Here is a 17,290-nt window from a genome sequence, read left to right as displayed (position 1 = left end):
CATTACAGCCCTGGACCAAAGGACTAAATTCTATAGTGAAGCAAGAGTGACTATCCTGGACATCAAGGCATCAATGAGCCCTGGTGAGGTTAATGGCCAGCAAGAGAAAAACATTTCAATTTTTGGAGACACATCGTGCACAAAGGTAGGTGATTGTATTGTTGGAGCTCAATCATCCCAATCCCAGGATATCACTGCAGCAGTCCTTCATGGCAGTGTCCCACACTCAACTCTCTGTAGTTGCTGTATCATTGACCCTCCTCCATCATCAGGTCAGAGGTGGCAATGTTAACTAATAATCGCGTGGCTCAATTCCATTGGCGGCCCAATTCTATGGCCCAAATCCGTAAAATGGGGCAATCCATCCCTGCATGCAAGCCCAAGATAACACTCAGACATGGGTTGATAAGTGGCAAGTAATATTCATACCACATATGCCAGACAATGATTATCGCCAATAAGAGAGAGTCTAACCAGCTACCCTTGATATTCAATGGCATTACCATTGTAGATTTTCCCCACCATGAATATTCTGGGGGTCTATATTCTCCAGAATCTCAACTAGTCACTGAAATACAGTGGCCATGAGAGCAGATCTAATGCTGGGTATTATGTGGCAAATGCCTCACCTCCTAAGCAAAGAACAAACTTCTGGAGGGACTCAGCAGTAAAGCATCATCTGTGGAGGCAAAAGGATAGTCAATGTTTCAGGTCAATACCCTGCATCAGTCATGAGTTTGTTTATTGCTCCTATGTCTCCATCTCATCTCTCAATATTCAAAATCTTTGTGTAAACTGAAAGGTGCAAGTCAGGAGTGTGATGGAATACTCTCCATCTGCCTAGGTGAGTGCAGCTCCACCAACATCAGAGAAAGCTTGGCACCATCCAGGAGAAAGCAGTGCTCGATTAGCCCTTCATCAGCCAGCCTGAGCATTCATTCCCTCCACCACTGCTGCACTGCTGAAGCCATTCATCTAGGTTACTCCTTCACATTATCGTCTGCCTGCACTGCACTTTCTCTGTAACTGTAACACTTTATTCCGCATTGTTATTTATTCTGCATTGGTCAGCGATAACCAATCCCATAATGAGTAAGGAGTTCACACCAAGCACTCCTAATGAATTCCCCCTCCTTGTCTCCTGGCCCAAGGCAGTTTAATTTACTAATAATTGGTGTACTGATATTTTGGTACAAAATCCAAAAATACAAAAAATATAAGAAGAAGTCTGTTCCCTTTCAGTATACTGGAACACATTTCCCTTTTAAGACTGCAGTGCACTGGGTGAATGATAGCTGAAAGGGAGGAATAAACAGGCGAGAGGACTTTGGAACCTTTTTGTTTTTAGTTTGCATTTGAGTCCACAAAACCAAACAAGGATTTTGGGTTAAGATGTCAATGAGGACTCTTTGAGGGCATGGGATGCAACAGTCAGGGCTGTACCCCTGCAAATCTCAGGATGCATCAAAGAAAGCTGCAGCTAATGAATAAGGCAAAGTTGTTGGGCTGCTCGGGGACAATTCTGAGATTTCTGCCGGTTGTAGTGATCATCATCATGCTCCTCATCTACCTGATGAGCTTTAATTTCTGTAAGTAGTGCCTGTTGGAAGCTTGCTTTCTGCTAGTCTTTTTTTTATCTCCAATTCCTTACAACAATTTTGCCTGGGAAGGTTTCACTTGATTTTTCTCTGTCAGTGAGACTTTGATTTTCATTGACTTGGTTATAAGGCTCACTGTTCAGAAAATGAAAGCTACTTGGCTGGTCAATGTACTGCTTGCGACAATAAAGCAGGATTAGCTGATGTTAGGGAGGTAGCAAGGAAGGACCACTATTTTATCTCAGGGAAAGAGTTATGTGTGAATGTGACTATGCGAGTCTCGTGTTTGAATGCAAGCACGTGAGTATGGGTATGAGTGAGGGGCTGCCTTCCATAACATGAATGAGAATTTGCTGAATCTCCTGTTCAGGGGAAAAAGTGTTAACAATGCAAGTGCAGCAGCAAAACTGAACTTAAACTAAGGAAGAAATGCAACCAGCCTCAGCCTTAGGCCCTTATATAGGATCTATAAAATCCAACAATAGTCAGATCTTCAAACTGGATCAGCAGCAGATCAGTTTAGAAAAAAAACAAGTAAAAAGCATTACCTTTATGGTACTACTTGAAAACAGTGAGATAATTATTGTACATCCACATGGGACTAAAGCAGATGTTGTGGTGTAAAACTATGAATCTTTTCTGTTATTTAAAAAATGGTATGTTAATATTCAACGGGAATCAGAGAGGTTGTTCAGCAGAAATTATGACTTAATAACGTTTAAAAACTCAAAAGTACCTTATTTAACAAAGCATAATGTTTTCAGATGATTTTACAATGAGAATAGTATATAAAAACTTCATGTTAAATCATCGTTGCTGGCCAAATCAATGGCCGGGACACAAAGATCAAATATCCTCAGCAAACAACCTTTGTTTATCTGCAAAACCATGTGCAACATTGCAAAACAATGTGAACAAACCTGAGGCAATAATGGCAACTATATAGGTTTACCCAGATATAGATGGCCACTCCCTGTACTCAACTCAATCTTCTGAGCTTCTCCCAATGTTCATTTTTGGAAAGTGGACAGCTTCTTAGCATTATTGAGAAACAAGAAGAAACAACTTCACTAAGAAACAACCCCTAATTCACTCATATCCACATTGCCTTCGCATTGACTATGCAAATCTGGAGGCCTTGGTTTGGAAAATTTCAAGAAAAACATCACAGGAGATATAAGAGTAATTGGGTTATAGTAGTAAGGGATTATACCTTCCCTAACATTAACTGGGAACATTTTGATGTGAAGGGCTTAGAGGGGGTAAAACCTTTAAACTGCACCCACAAGATCTTTATAAACCAACGTTAGAGAATGTAGCCAGGCAACTGGTAGGACTGTCAGTGGGAGGGCATTTTGGAGAAAGTGACAATCTCCTAATTTTCAAGGTAGTTACGGAAAGGGATAAACACAGTCTGAAAATTAAAGTCCTGGATTAAGGGCAGGCCAGTTTCAATATTATAAGAAAGGATGTGGAGAAAAGTATAATGGGAGCAGCTACTTGCAGGTAAGGCTACATCTGACAAGTGGGATGCATTTAGAAAGAACACGGCCTATTGTGTTCCCGTATAGGTGAAAGAGATCGACAGCAAGCCCAGTGAGTCCAGCATATCAAGGGATATCAAAGACTGGATTTAAAAAAAAGCAACCACATGACAGGTATAGAGAACTGAAAACACTGGAGACCAGAATATAGAAACTGTAGGCAAGGAATACTTAAAAGAGAGAGCAGAAGGTCAAAGCGGGCATGGAATATCGCTAGCAGGCATGAAAGGAAAATCCCAAATCTCCAAGCCAAGGACAGAGATTATTGCATCATCTTTAGCCACGGGTGAGGTACCAGAAGACTGGAAGATAGCTAATGTTGTTCCCATGTTCAAGAAGTATGGTATGAATAAGTCAAGAAACAACAGGTCCCTTATCAGTGGTAGAGAAACTACTGGAAAAAATTCTTAGGGATGAGATTCATTACCACTTGGAAAAGTAGGGCTTGATTAGGGAGAGTCAGCACGGTTTTGTGCATGGGAAACCCTATCTCGCAAAGCTTCATTCTCTTGTATCTCACAAATATGAGTTTTTTGAGGAAGTTACTAAGAAAATTAATGAAGGCAAGGTGATAGACATGGTATACATGGACTTTAGCATGGCTTTTGATAAGGTCCCACATGGTAGGCTGGTCCAGAAAGTGAGGGCACATGGGATCCAAGGGGTTTTGGCAAACTGGATCCAAAATTGTATTGATCATAGGAGGCAGAGTGCAGTGGTGGGGGACGTTTTTCTGACTGAAAGTCTGTAACCAGTGGTGAACCACAGGGATCGGTTGCTGGGATCTTTGTTGTTTGTCATATACAGTACGTAAATGACTTGGACAAGAACGTCTGTGATCTGATAAGTATGTCTGCAGGTGACACAGGTAGACAGGATGGCAAAGAAGGCCTGGCACACTTACCTCATCAGTCAGGGGATCGGGTACAGGAGTTGGGATGTTATATTGCTGAGACCACACCATGAGACCATAAGACACAGGAGCAGAATTAGGCCATTCAACCCATCAAGTCTGGTCCGCCATTCGATCATGGCTGATTTATTATTCCCTCTCAGCTCCATTTTTCTGCCTTCTCCCTGTAACCTTTGATGCCCTTACTAATCAAGAACCTATCAAACTCTGCTTTAAGTATACCAATGAATTGGCTTCCGCAGCTGTTTGTGGCAATGAGTTCCACAGGTTCACCACCCTCTGGTTAAAGAAATTCCTCCTCATCTCAGTTCTAAAGGGACGTCCTTTTATTATGAGGCTGTGCCCTCTGGTCCTAGACTCTCCCACTATTGGAAGCATACTCTCCACATCCCCTCTATCCAGGCCTTTCAATATTCAGTAAGTAAACTTGGGAGTATTGTGCACAGTTCTAGGTGCCCAGTTCGGGGAAGGATGTCTAAGCTGGAAAGGGTTCATGAAGATATTACCAGGACTGGAGGGCTTGAGTTATAAGGAGAGTCATTGAGTCGCACAGTGGAAACAGGCTCTTGGGCCATTTGGTCCACCCCAACCAAGATTCCCATCAAAGCTAGTTCCATTTGCCTGCATTTGGCCCATATCCCCCTAAACCTTCCCTATCCATGTACCCTTCCAAGTACCTTTTAAATGATGTTAATGTACTTGTCTCAAACACTTCCTCTGGTAGCTCGTTCCATATGCTGACCACTTTCTGGGTGAAAAAGTTGCCCCTCAGGTTCCCATTAAATCTCTCGCCTCTGAACCCTCATAAACCTATGCCCTCTAGTTTTTGATTCCCCAACCCTGGGAAAAAGACTGAGCGCATTCACCCTATCTATGCCCCTTCTAATTTCATACACCGCTATAAAATCACCCCTCATTCTCCTATGCTCCAGTGAAAAAATGTCCCAACCTACTCAACCTCTCTCCATAACTCAGTCCTTTGAGTCCTGGCAGTCCTTTGAGTGGCCTGTTCTTTGAACTTGGCCACTGAGATCCCTTTATTCCTCCACACTGCTAAGAATCCTGCCACTAACCTTGTACTCCGCCTTCACATTCAATCTCCAAAGTGTATCACTTCACACTTCTCTGGATTGAACTCCATGGGTCACTTCTCCACCCAACTCTGTATCCTGTCTATATCCTGTTGTAACCTACGACAACCTTCTACACTATCCACAACACCTTCGACCTTCATGTCATCTGTAAACTTACTAACCCACCCCTCCCCACTTCCTCATCCAAGTCATTTATAAAAATCACAAACAGCTGGGGTACCAGAACAGATACCTGCTGAACACCACTAGTCACTGACCTCCAGGCAGAATACACTCCATCTACTACCACCCTCTGCCTTCTGTGGACAAGTCAATTCCAAATTCATGCAGCCAAGTTCCCATGGATCCCATGCCTCATGACTTTCTGGATGAGCCTACCATGGGGAACCTTGTCAAACGCCTTGCTAAAATCCATATACTCCACATCCATCACTCTACCTTCATCAATTTGTTTTGTCACCTCCTTGAAAAACTCAATTAGGCTCGTGAGGCATGACCTGCCCCTCACAAAGCCATGCTGACTATCCCTAATAAGACTATTCTTCCCCAAATGCCCAAATGCTTGTAAATCCTGTCCCTAAGAATCCTCTCCAATAGGTTGCCCACCACTGATGTAAGACTCACTGGTCTATAATTCCCAGGATTATCCCTATCTCCTTTCTTGAACAACAAAACAACATTTGACATCCTCGATTGGAGGATACCACTCCTGTGGCCAGGCAGGATGCAAAGATCATTGTCAACGCCCCAGCAATCTCTTCCCTCGCTTCCCGTAGTAACCTGGGGTATATCCCATCCGGCCCCGGGGACTTATCTATCCTAATGTTTCTCAGAAGCTCCAACACTAACTCTTCCTCAACCTCAATATGGTCCAGCACATTAGCCTATCTACGCTAACCTCACATTCGTCAAAGTCCCTCTCCCTGGTGAACACTGAAGTAAAGTATTCATTAAGGACCTCCCCTACCTCCTCCGCATCTAGGCACATGTTTCCTCCTTTATCCCTGAGCGGTCCTACCCTCACTCTAGTCATCATCCTGTTCTTCACGTATGTGTAGAACGCCTTGGGGTTTTCCTCAATCGTCCTCACTAAGACCTTCGCATGTCCCCTTCTAGCTCTTCTAAGTCCCTTCTTAAGCTCCTTCCTGGCCACCTTATAATTCTCAAGAGCCCTGCCTGATTTTTGCTTCCTAAACCTTAAGTATGCTTCCTTCTTCCTCTTGAATAAATGTTCCACCTCCCTTGTCAACCATGGTTACTTCACCCTACCATCCTTTGTCTCAGTAGGGCAAACCTATGCAGAACCCCATGAAAGTGGTCCTTAAACAACCTCCACATTTCTGCTGTGCATTTTCCTGAGAACATCTGTTCCCAATTTACGCTCCCAAATTCTTGCCTAATACCATCGTATTTAGCTATCCCCCAATTAAATACTTTCCCATATCGTCTGCTCCTATCCCTGTACATGGCAATGCTAAAGATCAGGGAGTTGTGGTCACTATCTCCGAAATGCTCACCCACCGAGAGGTCTGTCACCTAACCATGTTCATTGCCTCGTACTGGATCCAGTTTGGCCTCTCCTCTAGTCAGCCTGTCCACGTACTGTGTCAGGAATACTTCCTGGATGGACCTAACAAATTCTGCCCCATCTAAACCTCTTGCACTGAGGAGGTGCCAATCAATGTCAGGGAATTTGAAGTCATCCATGACAACAACCCTGTTATTTTTGCGCCTTTCCAAAATCTGCCTACTTATCTGCTCCTCGGTGAATCAGTGGCTATTGGGGGACCTATAGAATGCTTCCAATAGAGTGATTTCTCCCTTCCTGTTTCTGACTTCCACCCACACTGACTCAATAGATGATCCCTCCACGATATCCTCCCTTTCTGCAGCTGCGATACTATCCTTGATTAGCAATGCCTCTCCCCCACCACCTCAACCTCAGCCCACCTCCCCCCCCCAATCTTTTACCTCCCTCCCTATCTCTTTTTGAAACATCTGAAGCCCAGAACATAAAGCAGCCAATCCTGCCCTTGCGACAGCCAAGTCTCTGTAATGGCCACAACACTTGTACTCCTTGGTCCCCCTGTTCTACAACACTCCCCAGGGCCCTACTGTTCACTGTGAAAGTCCTACCCTCATTTGTCTTCCCAAAATATAACACCTTGCACTTTTCCAAATTAAACTCCCACTTGCCATTCCTCGGCCCACTTACCCAGTAGGCTGGATAGGCTGGGACTTTTTCCGCTGCAGCATAGAAGGCTGAGGGGCAAATGTATATAAAATCATGAGAGAAGGTGGATGGTCATAGTCTTTTTCTCAGGGTAGGAGGGGATAGGTTTAAGGTGAGAGGGGAAAGATTTAAAGGGAACCTGAGAGGCAAGATTTTCACACAGAGGGTGGTGGGTATATGGAACGAGCTGCCAGAGGAAGTGGTGAAGGCAGGTACAATCACAGCATTTATTATTAATAATAATAATAATAATTTTAAAAGCATTTGGACAGATACATGGATAGGAAAGAATAGAGGGATATGTGCCAAATGCAGGTAAATGGGATTAGCGTAGATAAGCATCTTGGTTGGCATAGATGAGTCAGGATGAAGGGCCTATTTCCACTCTATGACTTTTATACATTTATATAAGTCATAGAGTGGATATTTTATAAATATATTAAAGGCAAGAGACTTTTACCAGGGAAGGTTATTGGTCTGTATGTGGAGCCAGAGCAAGTAGGTGAGATCTTGAATGAGTACCTCTCATCAGTATTTACTGAGGACATTGCAGCTGGAAAATTCAGGGAGGAGGAACAGTGAAATTCTAAAACACGCTATCATGTTATCATTAAAAAAAAGTCTTGGCAGGCTTAATCATGGATAAATCCCCAGGTCTTGATGAGATCTATCCTTGGTTGTTATGGGAGGCAAGGAAGGATTGCTGGGACCCTGACAGAGAATTTTAAATCTTCGCTGATCATAGGTAATGTGCCAGATGACTGGAAGACAGCAAATATGGTTCCTTTATTCAAAGGCAGCAGGGATAGGCCAGGAAAACTGTTGGAAAAAGTCCTGAGGGACAGGGTTACTCTACACTTGGAAGGCCAGGGATTATTCAGATAATTAGCATGGTTCGTTAAGAGGAAGGTGCTGTCTGTCCAGTTTCATTGAATTTTTCAAAATGGTAACAAAATATGTTGATAAGGGCCATCAGTTAATGTAATCTACATAGACTTCAGTAATCCTCTGACAAGGTCCCACTTGAACAACTGCTCCAAAATGTTGGAGCCCATGCAATTTGGCGAATTGGATCCAAAACTGGCTTAGTATTGATGCAGAGGATGACAGTGGAGGGTTGTTTTTCTGATTGTCAAAGTCGTGTTTATTGTCATATGCACAAATACATGTATGCACAGGTGCAATGAAAAATGTACTTGCAGCAGCATCATGGGCACATAGCATTAGAGACACAAAATTCATATGATAAAAATCAATTAAATATAATTAAAACCAAATTATATAAGAAAGGACACAATTAGAACAAAAAAAAATGTCCAATGTAGTGCAAGTGGTCACAGTGTTGCTAGACTGAGGTAGTGATTAGGGTTGTGCAGGTTAGTTCAAGAACTGAATGGTTGAATGGAAGTAACTGTTCTTGAACCTGGTAGTTATTGAATCTTTCATGATAGATATTGCCTTCTTGAGGCAGTGCCTTATATTGATACCTCTGATGGTAGGGAGGGATGTGCCAGTGTTGTATTGGGCTGAGTCCACTACTCTCTGCAGCTTCTTACATTCCTGCACATTTGAACTGCCATAATAGACCATGATGCAACTAGTCAGGATACTTTCAATAGTACATCTGTAGAAGTTTGTTGGAGTGTTCGGTGACATGCCAAACCTCCTTAACCTTCTAAGAAAGTAAAGATGTAGGCACGCCTTCCTTGTGATTGCACCTATGAGCTGGGCCCAGGACACATCATCCAATATCTAAATGCTCAGCAATTTAAAGTCGTTGACCATCTCCATCACCGATCCCCCAGAATAGACTGACACATCTTTGCCCTCCTTCCCCTTCCTGGTCAACAATCAGTTCTTTAGTTTTACTGACGTTGAGCAAGAAGTTGTTGTTGCAGCACCACTCAACCAGGTGTCCTATCTCACTCGTATACACTAACTCATCACCACCTGCATCACGTTGGAAGCCTGAGATAGGTGGTGTCCCACAGGAATCAGTACTTGGACCCTGACTGCTTATCATATACATTATTGATTTATCTATGAACATAGGAGTTATGATTAGTCAGTTTGCAGACGACAAAAAAATTGGTGAAAGGTGCAAACGAGGGAAATTTGAAACAAAAACAGAAAATGATTTAAAAACTTATCAAGTCAGACAGTGTCTGTGGAAAGAAACACCGTCAATGTTTCAGACCTAACCCTTGTTGGAACTATTCATCATGAAAGGTAATGTTGTAGTTGACAGTGAGAAGGGTGGTCTTAGGTTACAGGATGATATTTATCATTGGGAAAATGGGCAGAGCAATGGCAGATGGAATTTAATCCTGATAAGTGGAAAGTGATGCCCTTTGGGAGGTATGTTTTCCAGAAGGAACAATTCATGATTTTCCACAGAAAAGTAAAGCATAATGGCATAAGACACATCTGTTCACTCTGACTCAATTGCATAATTGCAGGGTGCCTTTTGGCATCAATGAAATGTATTTCAATGTGAAATACTAGCTGAGTAAATCAACAGTATGCACAGCTTAGTGTCACTGGAAACACATTTACTTTACTCCAGTTATACCCAGGTTTGATTCTAAACCAAGGCCCAACTGCTCTTAGCTTTTCATTATTTCTGCAGCCCAATTTCAACAGTTAAACCCTCAGGAATCAGGACACGAGAGTAGCCAAAGACATCATCACAAAAACAAGGTAAGACAACCAACCATTTCCCATCTATTCACAGTGAATATCATCTCCTGATAGCATTGGAGCTCTGCCCAAATTCTGTTATACGTGTTTGGGATCATCAGGGAGAACTACCCTGTTGGAGATTATTTTTTACAAGGCCATCCAGTCCCTTGAGTTGGTTACAGAATCAAAGAATTTACAATAATGTATAGCTTAGCAAGATCATGCAAAGAACCGTGATTCATTATTGGGATTGAAAAGCAGAGAAGTGATAATCCTGTGCAGGACCTTAGAGCACACTTCGGGTGGTGGGAACACAGGATTATGCAAGAGGAGCCCATTTCGCCCATCATATCCGTGCTGACTGCACATAAGCTGTCCAGCCTAATCACACTCCCTGGGTCTCTTTCTGTATCTCCATCGATTACGTTGCATCGCATTTATATTTTGATACTTTTTATGTGTTTTTAAGGATTTTTGCATTTACCACTATTTCAAGAGTGAGTTTCAGACCCCAACTATCCTCTGGATGAAAAGAAGTTCTACGTATATCTCTCCTCTAATGCTTTTAACTCTATGGATTCCTCTGGCTTATCATCTCCATCCTCTCTCCCCGCCTTTGATGTTCCTCTTGGTCCTCTTCTCCCTTTGGCCATGGTGGAGGTTACTGAGGAAAGAATGAACATGTACAGGGCCTGGGAATGACGATATCGATGCACTTGATGCTTGGGACTTATCAGACATTAAAATATCTGTCTTAAGCAGCTTAATACAGAACTGCCAAAGGATTTCACCTCCTCCTGCATTCCCTCACACCCACAAACAATACAATGCAATACAACTTGTAGCTATTCAACTGGATCATGCCTTCCAAACTGAAAAAAACACAAAGCAACTCTTTATATAAACAGATTGCAGTCCCTCCTGCGTCAATCTCTTAATCCTTGGGTTCAGGCCCCAGAACTGAATCTAGTTACTAGAGATGGAATTCAACTGGACATTTATACAACTGTAGCTAAGTCCACCTACTTCCTCCCAAACCTTCAAACTTCTTATGGTCCAGTCACCTATGGTAAATTTCAATTAGGTTTATTGTTGATTATATTTAGTGCCTGTCCACTAGTTTTCATAACTTATGTTCTGTTGTGCCTTTATAGCTCCAAGTGTCTCTGCATTAAGAAAATATTCCAATTTGTCTTCTCCATAAGCAGTGAATGATCTCCCACTTCCGTGTAGTCAACACTGTCCTCACAGATTTGCAGCTCGCTGCCTTTGCAACTTTTTACTGCCATCCACGCAGCTTATTGTCCCTTTGATCCCAGCAGCTTTGGACATCTGACTCTGTTTTTCCACCCTGTTGTTGACAAATGTATTGAAAAGCTAAAGCTCCAGTGCAGATCCTTGGGGAACATTTCTTGTCACATCCTGCCAATATTTTGAATAAGACTTTTTGCCATCTCAGCTAGGAATACAAGATTCAAGGTCAATTTTTGAAGAGTCAACAACATCAAAGCAGGTCAGTTAGCTCACTACCCTGTCAGAAGCTTGCTGAATGCGAACTGGTTATTAGGTTATTAGGTTTCCCAATTGAGCAAAAGAGGTTCATTGACTGTAAAATACTTTGGGGCATCCTGCTGTCATGAAAGGCATGCATAAAATGTTTAAGAGCTGGTTCTGCCGAACTCAGTGGGATCATGGCCCAGGCACGTTGGTCTGTCTCAATCACAATAATATGGATGCAACTTATTCCCATCTCACTCAAAAAAAGAGCTGGAGCTATAAGAAAAACAAGGGGCAGTGAGAGAAGGGGCCTATTGTTTTGGGAATTTCCATCCAGGAGTAATCCAATGTTATGAGAACTGACTCAATTTTAATAGTTTTCTCCTTCCCTTCCACATCTGTGATTAGCTCATTGCTGCTTCAGCAACAGTGAATCCCGTGGATAGAATTTCTGGACAACAATGTGACAACAGCAATTTCCAGATCCACCGACTCCAAGCTGTCTTTCAGGCCTGTGTGACAAAGGATGAAGATATTTCACTGAAAAGTTATCTTGAAGGATGGACAGAACTTCGAAAGTAAGTGAGCTAGCAAAAACAATGGACCAGATCATCTTCATTTGACAGACAAGGTGGAGATGGCCAGAGGGAGCTAGATAGGGAGCACTAAGGGTCAGGAAAGGAACAGAAAGAACAAGTGGCCTGGTGTTACATACCAGGACATCCATGGATGTAAGGAAAGAAAGGGCACTGCAGTAGTAGGGAAGAGATCAAATGGGGCGGGGGGGGGGGGGGGGGGGGTCATTAGCACCTGAGGGAATTGTGTGTGAAAAAGCAAATTATTATTTTACTGGAGCGAGACTGCAAAATGTTTTCGGAGAGTCCTGGGGGTCCTAGTGCATGAAGCACAAATGAGTTGGCTTGCGGGTAAAAGTAATTAGGAAGGTTAATGGAATGTTGGCCTTTATTACAACAAGTGTGGATTACAGGGAAAGAAATTTTTACAGGGCACTGGCAAGACTAAACCTGGAGTACTGCATACAGATTTTCTTCCACATTTAGGGCAGGCTACACTTGCATTACTTTATTCCTGGGATGAAAGGATATACAGATGGAGCGGGCTGAGCCTAGTTACTTGGGTTTGGAAGATTAAGAAATGATCTTTGAAACAAGTGTTTGTACATTCTCCCTATTACTGCATGGGATTCCCCCTGGTGCTCATGTATCAAATGCCGGTTGATAGGTTAATTGCCCCTACTGTACGTTGCTAGTGGAAGAGTTGGGGAGTGTTAATGGGTATGTGAGAGTTATAGGGAAATAATTGAGGGAATGGGATTGATCCGACGGCCAACATAGACTCAATGGGCTGAATAATCTCCTCCTGTGATGTAAGGAAATATGAAATAATTTCAGAATAAGTGGTTGTCCATTCAAGATAGAGACGAGGAGGACTTTCTTATCAGAGGGTCATGACTCTTTTGAATTCTTTACCCAACACAGCTGTGAAGGCAGTTACTGAGTATATGGGCAGGTGTGTGCATGTGTGTGTGAGTTCTGAGCTACTCTGCTTTTGATGAATTGAAGATTGCAGAGTGCTGAGACCCAGGTGCTAACTTGGAGATCTTTAGAAAAGATAATTGTAAAATGGTAAGGCATGGATCGGTGGGGAGTTGGAAGGAAACATTCTTAATAATACTGAATATTTATAAAATGTTTAGAGGTTTATAAAATCACGATGGGCATAGGTTGAGGGAACTCGGCCTTTTCTCCTTGGAGAGACGGAGGATGAGGGGGGACCTGATAGAGGTGTATAAGAAGATGAGAGGTATTGATAGGGTAGATGGTCAGAGGCTTTTCCTCAGGGCTGAGTTGATGGCCACAAGAGGACATAGGTTTAAGGTGCTGGGGAGTAGATATAGAGGAGATGTCAGGGGTGGGTCTTTTGCTCAGAGAGTGGTTGAGTGCGTGGAATGGGCTGCCGGAAATTGTGGTGGAGGCTGATACGTAAGGGTCTTTCAAGAGACTGTTGGATCGGTATATGGAGCTGAGTAAAATAGAGGGCTATGGGTAAGCCTGGTAATTTCTAGGGTGGGGACATGTTCGGCACAGCTTTGTGGGCCGAAGGGCCGGAATTGTGCTGTAATTGTTCAATGTTCTATGTTCTATGTTCTAAAGTGAATAGCCTCTGTCTTTTTCCTCAGGGGGAATCTTAAACTGGAGGGCATAGGTTTAAGGTGAGAGGGGAAAGATTTAAAAGGGAACTGAGGGGCAACTTTATCATACAGAGGGTAGTGTGTATCTAGAAAGAGCTGCCAGAAGAAGTGATAGAGGCGGTACAATTATGACATTTAAAAGACATTTGGACAGTTACATGGATAGCAAAGGTTTAGAGGGATATGGGCCATATGCAGGCAAATGGGACTAGCTCAGTTAGATGACTTGATCAACATGGACGAATTGGGCCAAAGGGCCTGGTTTCATGCTGCATAGCTCTATGACTCTGTGAAAGTGTGGAGGAAATGTGAAATTAACCAAGAAGTTAACCATGCAATGAGACATTAGGACTGGTAACCAAAGCTTTGGTAGAGGAGTAGATTTTAAAGGCCTTTGAAGGATGAACCATTTATTTGTACAACAGACTAGGGGAGTAGATTCTGAAAGAATAATTGAAATGGGGATGCACAAAAGGATAGAATTGCTGAAAAATTGTGCTATCAGAGATCTGTTTAACTGACGGCTTCTGAGATAGGAAAGGATAAGGTACTCACAGTGCAGAATAACACTCACTTCCTGGACCCCTTTCCTTCAGGAGACATGACAAAAAGGCTAACTATATATCCAAAAATATGGATATCATTACCAAGGTATTGCTCAGCTGGAGGCCAGTGTAGGTCAGCGAGCATAGGAGGTGATGGTTGAATTGAATGGGTGTGAGTTAGGACATGGGCAGGAAAACTGTGGAGCAGTTGAATCTAGAAATAACAAGGGCAAGAATAATGGTTTCAACAACAGATTAGCTGAAGCAAGAGCAGAGTCAGGTTCTGTCAGAGTTGTAAAGAGGCAGCCTGACCAATGACACAAATATAGTAAAATCTGTCAAATAAAATTTTCTGGGAAGTCATTGATGGGACCAAAAAAGTCAGTGGCAGGGTTACTTATACACCAGGACACCTTATGTACTTTTGGTAAGTCTTCCCCAACAGTAGGTCATGACCTCAGCTGGAACCACAGCTCACCCATCATGTTGCCTCAGGCATCAGATTCCCCCCAACCACTTGCTGCCCAATACCTCTCCATTTTTGCAGCCTTGATAGTGAAAGCCAACAGTTCTTACCTACTCTGCTGCCAACCACAGACTTCAGGCAAGGATGCAATTTTCATGCTTTGTCAAAGTCAAATTCAAAGTCGAGTTTATTGTCATATGCACAAGTACATGTATGCACAGGTGCAATGAAAAAGTTACTTGCAGCAGCATCACAGGCACATAGCATCAAATAAGCAGCAGTCACAAGAAAAACATAAATTAAACATAATTTTTACAAGAAAGAACACAATTAGAACAAAAAACAAAGTCCATCTTAGTGCAAAGTGATCAAAGAGGTCATAGTGTTGCTAAACTGTAGTGATTAGGGTTTTGCTGGTTGGTTCAAGAACTGAATGGTTGAAGGGAAGTAGCTGTTCTTGAACCTGGTGGTGTGGGACTTCAGGCTTCTGTACCTCCCGTTCGATGGTAGCTGCGAAAAGATGGCATGGCCTGGATGGTGGGGATCTTTGAGGCAGCACCTCCTGTAGATACTACCAATGGTGGGGAGGGATGTGCCCATGATATATTGGGCAGAGTCCACTACTCTCTACAGCTTCTTACGTTCCTGCACATTCAAATTGCCGTACCATACCATGATGCAACCAGTCAGGATACTTTCAACACGCACCTGAAGAAGTTTGTTAAGAGTGTTTGGTGACAAGGCGAACCTCTTTAAGCTCCTAAGAAAGTAAAGACACTGGTGCACAATGATTGCATCAATGCGCTAGGCCCAGGACATGTCATCCGATATGTTAATACCCAGGAATTTAAAGATGCTGACCCTCTCCACTGCTGAACCCCCAATGTAGACTGGCGCATGTTCGCTTTCCTTCCCCTTCCTGAAGTCAACAATCAGCTCTTTAGTTTGGCTGACATTGAGTGAGGGTTTTTTGTTGCAGCACCACTCCCTTATCTCATGTAACTTGGTCCAATAACCTGCCCAAGGGACCGAGCAACATACTTCTGCTTCAATTTCTTAAAGTGAGTCAAAGGGAGTACAGAAAAATATTGAGGACAAGTATGTTGATCTGAAGTCTAGGTGTAATATAGAACAGTGTAGATGGAGCTTTACTCTGTATTAAACCCCTTATTTTTGTGGGATTGTGACATGCATACCCTCCCTGGGGCCTTTGGTGGGACAGTGTGGAGAAAATGTTATTCATAATCTCACCCTGTTGTGCATGCCCTGGTAGTGTTTGATAGGATACAGGTTATACAAACCAAAGATTAAAACTATGCATTGAGTAATATTTTAGCAGATTGCTAGCCAGAAATTCGAAATGGATGCTCTTCTACGTTGGGTTCCATTGAGGATCTACAGTCATCCAGTTCTTATTCCAGTAACACAGTTCATGATTTTGCTGTGAGATAGTCAGGTCTTTGCCCAAGTAACTGATTGTGGCCTTGTCTTTTCAGAATTATGAATGCACTTGGCACTGTTTTTGGATTTATATCTGAAGAAGTGACCAGTAAAATGAAGATAATCTTCCAACATCAAAGGGGAGTGCATGGGAAGGAATACACCACAATGAAATCCATGATTGATTATGAATTGAGAAACAATCTGGTGAAGGACAGTGGGCTTCGTGGTGATGGCCTGGTGTCTGGCTGTCACACTTTACTGCGTCTCCATCGAGCACTGCAATGGCTCCAGCTCTTTCTTGATAAGTTAAGGTCTAATTCCAAAAGTAATTCAATGTCTGATATGTGCGCTGATGCCTACCAGAGGACCCTTGCCAAATACCACAGCTGGTTGGTACAAAAGGCTGCTGGCATTGCCTTCCTTGCCCTGCCGTCACGAGCAAAATTTCTCCGCATATTGTGTGTGCAAGACAACAAGGAGACTGAAGTGAAACTACGGAATTCCGTCAATGCTATTGAAAGAGTTTATAATATTACACAACGCATGTATGCACAGCATGGAATGCTTGAACTGCCCTAGTCCCAGAGCACTTCATCAAATAGGACAGTGTAGCAATGAGAAGGAGGAAACACTGTCAGCCACAGCACTCATTAAATTGATTTTAAAGCGCCATAAACATTCTAAATCTCAAAACAAACAGTTGCACAATATGCACAAAGCATTGAGACATTGGGTGATACTGGGGCCTGCATCAACTGAAGGAATTACCAGGGAGCAAGAGATCCCAGAACAGGAATGCAACTTGTTAAATTCTCCCAGTCTTGTCCAGCTTCCTTTCAATGGTAATGCTCTTAGTTCAGGAAAAGCTCATAAGTTGCACCCATAAAAATAAATAATTGGTCAGGATTTTCCGCAAGTCCAGCCTGCTTATCATTAAGATTTCTGTAGATTTTTATCTTGTCCTTCTGAAGTTCCAAAGTTTTCCTTCTGAAAGTCTCTGTCATGGTTAAAATTCATCTCTAAATGTTTCAACAACAGATTCTCTGCAAAAGTTTAATGCTAA

General features: G+C 42.7%; 1 protein-coding gene across 1 annotated transcript; it reads left to right on the top strand.

The window, feature by feature from the left end:
• The first annotated feature begins 1,376 nt into the window (after window positions 1-1,376).
• LOC127586668 (ceramide-1-phosphate transfer protein-like) lies at window positions 1,377-16,820 on the top strand. Its single transcript, XM_052044785.1, has 4 exons — window positions 1,377-1,589; window positions 10,012-10,082; window positions 11,970-12,139; window positions 16,281-16,820. Exons 1-4 carry the CDS (start codon window positions 1,418-1,420, stop codon window positions 16,804-16,806), a joined length of 939 nt encoding a protein of 312 aa, XP_051900745.1. The 5' UTR covers window positions 1,377-1,417; the 3' UTR covers window positions 16,807-16,820.
• Window positions 16,821-17,290: the final 470 nt, after the last annotated feature.

The sequence above is a fragment of the Pristis pectinata genome, chromosome 37 (genome assembly GCF_009764475.1).
Source record: "Pristis pectinata isolate sPriPec2 chromosome 37, sPriPec2.1.pri, whole genome shotgun sequence".
NCBI classification, from domain to species: domain Eukaryota; kingdom Metazoa; phylum Chordata; class Chondrichthyes; order Rhinopristiformes; family Pristidae; genus Pristis; species Pristis pectinata.
The sequence above is the reverse complement of the archived record's forward strand: the minus strand, read 5'-3'. Positions and strand labels throughout refer to the sequence as shown.